The 9523-nt window shown below is 41.0% G+C and overlaps 1 protein-coding gene across 1 annotated transcript; it reads right to left on the minus strand.

Moving 5' to 3' along the window:
• Positions 1-1419: 1419 nt before the first annotated feature.
• SLC7A6OS (solute carrier family 7 member 6 opposite strand) lies at positions 1420-9159 on the minus strand. Its single transcript, XM_053399515.1, has 5 exons — positions 8897-9159; positions 6285-6659; positions 3712-3906; positions 2859-2976; positions 1420-2126 (listed from the first exon to the last, which is right to left on the minus strand). Exons 1-5 carry the CDS (start codon positions 9065-9067, stop codon positions 2002-2004), a joined length of 984 nt encoding a protein of 327 aa, XP_053255490.1. The 5' UTR covers positions 9068-9159; the 3' UTR covers positions 1420-2001.
• Between the last annotated feature and the right edge of the window lie 364 nt (positions 9160-9523).

Below are 9523 nucleotides of genomic sequence, written 5' to 3' on the forward strand. Positions count from 1 at the left end.
CTTTCTTACTACATGAGAGCAATTGGAACTGCAGTTAATTAGGAGCCTGATCCAGTTGGTTACAGATACAGTAGTTACATACATCCAGATACAGATCTCCATGTGTAACAGAAACTTGGATGAGTTCTGTTGTTGTTCATGTTTATATTGGTATCATGGCAACATACACAATCATCCCATTTTATTCTCATAGCAAGCCTACAAGATAAGTTTTATACAGAAGCTCAGCAACACCTATTGTAGTGCACTGGTCCTCTTGTACTGGTATTTGAGTGGTGAGAAAACATGGTATTACTAAATTTTCTGTTACTTGCCGCAACAGGGGAAAAAACCCTTCACTGTCTAGGAATTATTAGAAAAAGCACTGAAAACACAGTAAATTGGTACTATTTTTTGATCCAACCCAGCAAAGGAGGTATGTGTGAAAACTCAAGACCTTTGGGCCCATCTTCACTTGCATCACAATGAAAATGTGGTAGGACTTGAAGCAAGACCAACATTTAAATCCCTGTTGAACAACAGAGCAGTGGACCAGCTCCTTCCAGGGGCCTGTAAACTCATTTAGAATAAGCCATCTTCTCACCTCAATAACTCAGAACATAATGACCCTGTTTTTTCAGGATTCAACTTCAGTTTATTGTCCTGCAACCAGCCTACCACCACCTCTAAGCCCTGGGTCAAGCATCTGCCTCTTCTGAATCAGATGGAAGAGAGATAGAGCTGGGTGTTACCACGTATTGGTGACTCCAAAACTCTTGATGACTTGTCAACAATGTCATGTTAGGTTCTGGAGGTAGATGGAAATGGATCCAGGTACAGTGGTACCTCAGGATGTGAACGGGATCCGTTCCAGAGCCCCGTTCGCATCCTGAAGCGAACGCAACCTGCAACTGCGTGTCTGCACGTGTTGCCACTTCTGCACATGACGTCATTTTGACCGTCTGCGCATGCGCGAGCGGCGAAACCCAGAAGTAGCACATTCCGTTACTTCCGGGTCGCCGCGGAACGCAACCCGAAAGCACTCAACCTGAAGCAACTTCAGCCCAAGGTATGACTGTAATCTGTTCTCACAAAACATACCTGAATATGGACTGCCGCCACCCATTCAAGCACCTTGCTCTAAAAAGGGATATTTGCCACTAGACAATAATTATTAAAACCCAGACCCTACCGAAGGAATGCAATACTGTTTCCCTCAAGGTAGCTGGGACTCCCCAGTCAAACCCAATGCAGCTCATCTTCACCTTACTAGAAAGAAAAATCAGACAAGGAGTCAAACTGTCGGTGTTGTCTACAAACTTCAGACAATTTACCAAACAGTACAGTAATACATTTCACTGGATTACCAGCAAACTATCTACTTAAAAATATCTACTGGTAAGGGCCATGTCAGAGGGAAAAAATCAGTCAAAGAAACTATTCAACAAAAGCTGCCTTTTATTTGTATATTAAAGTCAATAGGAACTCCATAGGAACTCGGTAATCCAATCATACTAAAGTGCAAAGATCAACAATTCACAGAGTGAGTAACGGTCTCCTGTTGGCAGAAGCTCCATTTATGGCAAGAGATTGAGACCTTGAAAGAGTTGTTCAGAATACATATCTGCCATCTCCTAATTCTATTTTTTCCGCATTTCCAGTTTTAGTTTTACCTGAAAAACTAAAACATTTCTTATAGAAAGGAATTTCTTCTTGTTTAACTTCAGAAGTAGCCTTCAAAGATTCCAACATAGTAAAAACTGATATCCATCAAGTTCAGAGATGCCCTACCCACATAGTGCACCATATTATGGAGACAACAGCTGCAAGAATAAGGATTAGATTACTCAATTTTAGATACATAATTTAAAGTCTCTTGTTTACCCTTGAACAACCAGTGACACTCAGGCTTCCATAAGCACTGCAGCATCCACTGTACATAAGTGGCACGACATATGTCATGAACTTCCAAATTCACACATAATTAAAGTAATCTCTTCTGAACACTAAGTTTCCAGTGTTCTACTCGGAATCCAGCTCCTGCAACCCATCATACTCGAATTCCAACAAGACATCAGACTGATATTTTTCCCATGTTCTCCTGATATATCCATTATCTTCATCACTGATGCTTCCATGCTCTGATTCTAGGAGGAAAAAATAATTTGGAAACGTGGGAAAGATTTTACAGGACACAATGATGATTTTACAGGATACAATGGTTTGCAGTTCTGCCAATGCCCCAAGTACTGTATTTTCCTCTATTTGCTTACTGTCTCAGATTGCTCATCGTCTCGCCATTCACTTCCCAGTTCAAAGTAATTAGAAAAGTGATGGGTCACATTAGACCCATCAAGGTTTTTCTATGTGGGCTACTCATTCTCAGGGTAAAACCATAGTTGGTTTCACTTGGGTCTTCTGACACCTACCGTATTTTTCGCCCTATAGGACGCACCGTCCCATAAGGCGCACCTAGTTTTTTGGGGGGGAAATAAAGGGGGAAAAATTATTTCCCCCCCAGGTGCAGGGCTGGGGCGGGGGAAGCCCGAGCTTCCCCCGACCCCAGCCCCCAGAACAGGCAACTCTCCTCAAGCAGCGGGAGCCCAGCAGCGGGCTCCAGCGCCTTGCGGAGAGCTGCGCGAAGCCTGGAGAGCAAGAGGGGTCGGTGCGCACCGACCCCTCTCGCTCTCCAGGCTTCAGCGAAAGCCTGCATTCACCCCATAGGACGCACACACATTTCCCCTTCATTTTTGGAGGGGGGAAAGTGCGTCCTATGGGGCGAAAAATACGGTAGTTTGGGAGTAATGGGAGTAAAATTAATGGTTAACGCTAACAATTAAAGTGAAACTGCTGACTGGCTTGCCCATCATATCAAATACCTTCATCTTCCCCAGGGAGGAACTCATCTTCATCTGGGTAGTCATTTCGCCAATTGTTCTCATTGTTCTCATCATCCTCATCATCATATATTTCTTCGGCAATGTGATTTTCATCCACCTGCATGTTAAAATTGAAAAGCATTTTCAGAGATGAAAGTCTCCACTGCAACTCACTTGCTAAGCATCAACTAATGCAAAAGTTAGCCATCAGAAATGAAAAGTGATAGATTCCATAAACACCACCACCCCACTCCAGGTGTTTAGACCTGTATGGCCTATGGTCAGATATGTTCCCCTATCCCTGCTGACACCTGTTTTGTTTATGCCTATGTGTGTGTGTGTGTGTGTAAGTAAAAACCTTTATGCCTTTGAGCAGTTAGCAAATATAGCTTGTGCTTTGCAAGCACGGACAACCTTCCTGAATCTAAGGATTATTCAAGAATGTGAATGAGCAAATCTCACACTGTTCCCTTCTGCCTTATTTGTGACTTGCCAAAAAGTAAAAGTATTTCTGTCCTCCACTTCAAATGGACCCTTTCCCAGTGAAATTTATAAAACATTCTGATTTATCCAATTTATTTCAGTTTTATCTAATAAACAGTGTTTGGGAGTTTATTTCAGTTATCAGTCATAATAATAAATAATAAAATTTTATTTATATCCCGCCTAACCCATTTGGATATTCTTGTAAGTCAGTCAAACTAAACCTTGTCTTTAAATGTAATTAGCAATTAAAAATGCTCCCATATATTTGCTTTTATACTCTTAATGTTGACCTAAATTCACAGTAGGTTCTCATTCTCTTCTTTAGTCCCCTTTGTTACTAATTTGACATTCTTTTCCATTTGCTTACCAGTTCACAATCCTGGGTGTAGGGCTGAACAGACAGTATGTTCTCAATCCAGCATGGAGATGCTGTTTCCATGCAGTAGATGTCATAAACATATTCCTCCTTTAAATTATGCTCTGCTTCTTTACTGTCCGTTATGGTTAAACTCTCACGAATCATTTCAACAGCATTACAGAGAATGGCATCTGAACCCGGTTTCTGTTAGATAGAACATAAGTGTTATAAGCATCTCACTATGAATAGCTAAAAGATAAACTAATATGGGACTTTCAAATTGCTGGTTGAAACCCATTCAATAATAATGGTTACCTCCTGTTAAATGCAAAAGCAAAATGCAAATTTAACTGACTATATTGTGCTGGGGGAAAGAGGATACAAACCGCTTGTTTAAAAATGCATGTTAAAAAATATCTGTCTCCCACCATTCTGCCTTTAACTCATTTAAAAGCATCAATAAGTAGACACAGTCTTGGTGTAACTAGAACACACTGGGTAGTGGATACTTCTTTGCTAAAATCTCAAACAGTAATAGAAGGTAAATGTGACAAATTATAATAATCTATCTAGAATTTTGTTCATTGGATGTTCTCAGCTAGAGCTGTAAAAGGGCACTAAGGAACAGGCTACTTTGTTTTCTATTTAGAATACTTGTATCCTGGAAACTCTCAACACACTTAAGAAAATACAGTAACATCACGTTATAAGTGTAATATCAGGAAGAAAAATAACATGGTATCCATATTGTGCCAAGATTATTCTGGCAGCATTCCCTGCCCTGATGTTGCTCTTGTCTACTTAGCAAAGCCCACTGACGTCTTCTGCTGCAAGGGAATACGGTTAAGCAGATGGAAATGTGCTCAGCCTATGATGGAAGCAAGTGTAAGGTTTACTAATCCACACTGTCTAATGGTTTCCTATAAGTCAGACTTTGTTAACATAAATAACATTTGTCGTTTAATGTCTATTGAAAAGATTTTAAAAGACACACGGTGCCTGTCCCCTTCTTTTTTTCTACTCACCTAGCAATTAGGCTTTCTTCACACCACCACCACCACCCCTCCACCAAAATATACACAACAGGGAGGCCCTTTAGACCCTACTGTTTTGTGTTTTGCATTACTTCTCTGTATCCATGTATATACCTGCAAACTGAGGATTAAATTTCACACAATACACTAATACAGTGGTACCTTGGGTTAAGAACTTAATTCGTTCTGGAGGTCTGTTCTTAACCCGAGGTAATATTTCTGGGTTAGCGGAGTCTGTAACCTGAAGCGTATGTAACCCGAGGTACCACTGTACCTGTTTCTGAAAGGTGCTAGAAGTTATGCTATTCTGCACTGCATCCAACTGCTGACATCTAGTGGTCAACAAGGACTTTACACATTAAGAAACAACTATGACTTCAGGTTACTCAACTTCAAAAGAATGAATCATGAGTGCACTCTTAAGTGTGCTCTTGATTCTTCTCAGCACAGCTTAAATTGAAGCTGTAGCTGTAAAGGAAGAATATGTGTACTTAGAATGTATATTGAGAATATACTTAGAAGTGTTACTTAGAATAAGAAGTGTACGTAGAATGAGCTCTAAGGTTCCTCCCCTGTTTTAGTTGAACTTTCCTGTGCCCGACACCATAGATCAGATGTCAAGCCTGTCACAACTGGGTCAGCTGAAAGTTCCCCATCATATTCTAGCTCAATACTGTCAATATTGATTGGCAACAGCTCTCCAAGGATTGAATTTGGGACTTTTTGAATGCAAAGCACATGCTCTACAGCTAAGCTGTGGGCCCTTCATACACACCAAAAGCAACAGGCTATGTACCCAAACAACCCTCACATGTTTAATTGGAAACTGTTTTTGAAACATGAATTAGCAGGTGATTTTAGCTTCAAAAACTGAGCACCCAGAGACTTATGCAAACAGTCTAATACACAGTTACATTGCCAACAAATACATCTGCAAGTAGCATCCTTTTTGTCACTGTCTTGAAATTCTTTGCCTCTCCCAACTAGATTGCCAATTGTGCTAGTCAAAACCACTGGAAAGCATATTAAAAATGCTTGCTTATAAACTTCTCAAATTACTAGACATAAAGATTCAATTCAGATTTCAGGCTAAACAATGATTAAAAAACCCTAAACTATGGTTTGGTGTATTGACTGAACAGAAAACCTTTATTTGAGATTGGTGGTAAAATACAATCAAGTGTCGTGTTTTAGATTTAGGTTTGCTAACCAGAGTTCATGTATGGTTTATCATAATGTTTGCTTCCCCTCCAGGGACCAATTTACCTTGAAAGTGGAATGCTAAGCAGAGAAATTGAAAGCAGAGAAGAAACTCAAAACTCTGGTTTACTTATTAAATTTGGAATAAATCAAGCTACGGTTTGGATTCTAAACTATCACTAGCAGTGAACTACAGTCAATTGAACTAGATGATTTTCAAGGTCCTTTCCTATTATGATTCAATTCAAGGTTTGGTGTGATGTCTGAATAGAGTTTGCATTTTTGTATAAACTGCTGTCTTGCTATATTTTAATCCAGAAACTTGACCATTCAGGACTCAATACCAACCTGTAAGTGTGCAGCTGACATACCAGTATCCTTTTCTACATCCTCTTCTTGTTCAATATCAAACAACTGAAATTTTCCACAGGAGTCTGCAATACTATGGGTTTCTTCATGTGTAGTGTCCTTTTTTGCTCCAGAGACCAAATGGTTGCTTTTATTCAACTCCTCCCCATTCGCAGGAAGTACTTCACTTTCTCCATCAGAGAAATTTGGTCGGTGGCTGGCGATTAGACGGTAGCGGCTTTCCTGTCTGCTGGCATACTTGGAAGAACGAAGGTCCTGAATAACTCTCTGGGCACTTCCTAGCGAAGGTCGCAAGAGTTGAGCTGATTTGTTTTTGGTAATGGCTTCTTTTACATACTTCTCAACAGGCTCATCCTGAAGAAAGCAAAAATGCAACTTCAATTCATGCCTTAAATGCTTGTTATTTTAAAGAACAAATCTACAGCCATAATAAGCAATACACAAACACAAAGAAGACTGTTTGCTTGCTCAGAGCCCAGTTGCTGTGTAGGGAAATGAATATATACAAAACAAAGATAACAGGTAAACAATTCTGTATATTCTGCCAGCATAATCACTACAGAAACATACCTAATTCCAATGCACAGTATATCTTCTCTATGCAATCTGGGGACAATTTGTGCAAAGAAAGCCTGGCTACAAATGACTATATCACAGACTTTGGGAGCCAAAATCCATGTTGTATACAAACCTGTATGTACAGTGTTGCTCCAATAGTTCAGTTTTAAAAGGAAAAAAGAATACATTGGGCAAGTGCTTTTTAGAGGGGAAATTGAGAGAAGAGAAATAATGCAATGTGTGGATTAACCCTTTCCCTGCCACTTTCTCAGAATCATCAGATTACATTTCTTCCAAGAACCGGATTAAAGAAGGATGTACAGTTGAATGGTAGAGATTTACCTCTTAATTCCTTACTCATTTCTAAAGCTAAAGTTTGGGACATAGCAGGAAGTCTAGCAACATAGATGTCTACCAGGGCAACCCTATGCATGTCATCTCCAAGCAAACCCCACCAAGCTCAATGGTACTTACATCCCCAAGTAAGTGTGAGCAGAGGACTACTGCTATGATGGCCATGTGCCCTAGTTTACAGAGGACAGTTCTTTACCTGAAGCACTGTCAGCAGACAGACCTCTACTTGAATAGCTAAGTGGTCCAAGACCAGTTTAAAGATAAAGTAATAAGGCAGAGCAGAAGCAGGAGGTAGTGGTCCATCAATAGTTAGTACCTGGACAACATATTAAGCAGATACACAGGGCACCTGGTTACCATTTCCCCCATTATGCGAAGATGCATTTCTATTCAAATTACAGTAATTATTTCCAAATTTGCAACTATACCTATAAATTAACACATGTATGCAGATTTTATGGCAAGATGTTAAGCAGCCATCCCAGTCACACCCTGATTCTCTTCCTGCACAATCCTACTCAAAAGCAACTCCACTGAGATGAATGGAACTTAATACCAGGTGAACTTACATAGCAGAACAACGGGTTACCAACCTTTACCTGGTCACCTGAGGAAACATGCTTGCATTGAGAAAACATGTATTAACACAGGTGGGGAAACTTGTGACCCCCAGATATTGTTGGGCTCCCAACTCCCATCAGCCCCCACAGTCAGTATGGCCAGTGGGGTCATATGATGGGAGTTGTAGACCAGCAGCACCCAGATGGTCACACAAATTCCCCACCCCGATGCACAGGATTGTAAAGCACTTGAACATGTATTAAATATTAGTGTTGAAGAATTATAATCAAATTAATACAGTGGGTCTTCTTTTCTTTTTCACACAATAACAAACAACAAATTAAACATACACTCAAAACAAATTTGGGTTGTTACATTCACAATCCCTGAAAAGTATTATTTGGAGGGGAGCAGTAACATTCTTTCCCTAAAATTTAATCATTTTTGTATCACCTAACACCTTAAATGTTTGAGAGATATAGATACAAACAAATAATGGCTTGCCTGTTTGGCATCAGATGGTCCTTAGAAGAAAGAAAAAAGTGATGCAGAGTGAAGAAATGGTTATTAGAGAGATGTCAAAAATACTATTAATAATGAGTTCATGGTTCCACAAAAGCACAATGAAATACTCAATAATAAGTCCTGGAATACAATCACAGAGTTGGAAAGGACCAGGGGGATCATCATCTAGTCCAACCCCCTGCAATGCAGGAATCTTTTTGCCTAATGTGGTACTTAAACCCACAGCCCTGAGATTAAGACTCCCACGTTCTACCAACTGAGCTATCCTAGGTGCTAAAATCATACTTTGCAGGAACCTGCCAGCTATAAGCATGTCCTTTGACACGAGTCGTGAAAAACCACCATGTAGCTGCACAATCCATAGGTATGTTTTTGCCCCAGGAAACTCGTAGGAGTCTTGCTTTTGAGTAGAACTATACATGACCGCGTTGTTAACTTCACCGCACATGATCTTTATTTTATTTTAGCTACTTTTGATGCCTTTGCCTGAGGCCTAACTTATTGTTTCTGTGAGTAAAAAGAATTGGACAACTACGACGACCGACAGGCCCAAACAAGCCCAGGCCAGAGCACCGAGTCCTGTTCAACCGCACCTCCGAGGCTACGGTGGCCACCAGCTTGAAAAGATTCTTCTCCACTTCATCCCCGCCCGGTGTGGCAGCGCCTTCCTCCGTCCGGAGCCGCTTACAGGCCAACACCAACGCTTCGGCCGGCACAGCCAGGCCGCGCTTCCTCTTGACGCGCAGCACCGCTGTGCGCTCCATGGCAACCCGGCCAGGCCGCGCCGCTCGCAGGGGATGACGGGAAGGAGAGTGAGAAAAGATAGGCGCTGCTTCTCCTTTTCTCTACGCGTATCCGAACCTCCTTCGTTTACGTCACAGCCTCTTGACTCGTGCTCGTCGCTCCGCCTCCCGGATGACGCAAAGGCAGTGTTCATCCCGAGGGCCCAGTCTTCATGGTTGTCAAGTAAAACGCGTGGTTCCATGCGTGGGACAAGAAGGGTGGAATCGGTTTATTTGGGTAGAATTAATTAACAAATAGCAAAAATAATAGAGAGGTTAGTGAGCTTCGTGGTCGTAATGTACATTACATTACATTGTACCTGACTTTATGTTATATAAATCTTACATTGAAGCTTTCAGTTCTCTCCAGCTTTTCAGTGGAGTATAATCAACTATCATAGTAAACAAACGCCAGAAATAAAAGGGATATCTACATAG

Source organism: Podarcis raffonei, chromosome 8 (assembly GCF_027172205.1).
Source record: "Podarcis raffonei isolate rPodRaf1 chromosome 8, rPodRaf1.pri, whole genome shotgun sequence".
NCBI lineage: Eukaryota > Metazoa > Chordata > Lepidosauria > Squamata > Lacertidae > Podarcis > Podarcis raffonei.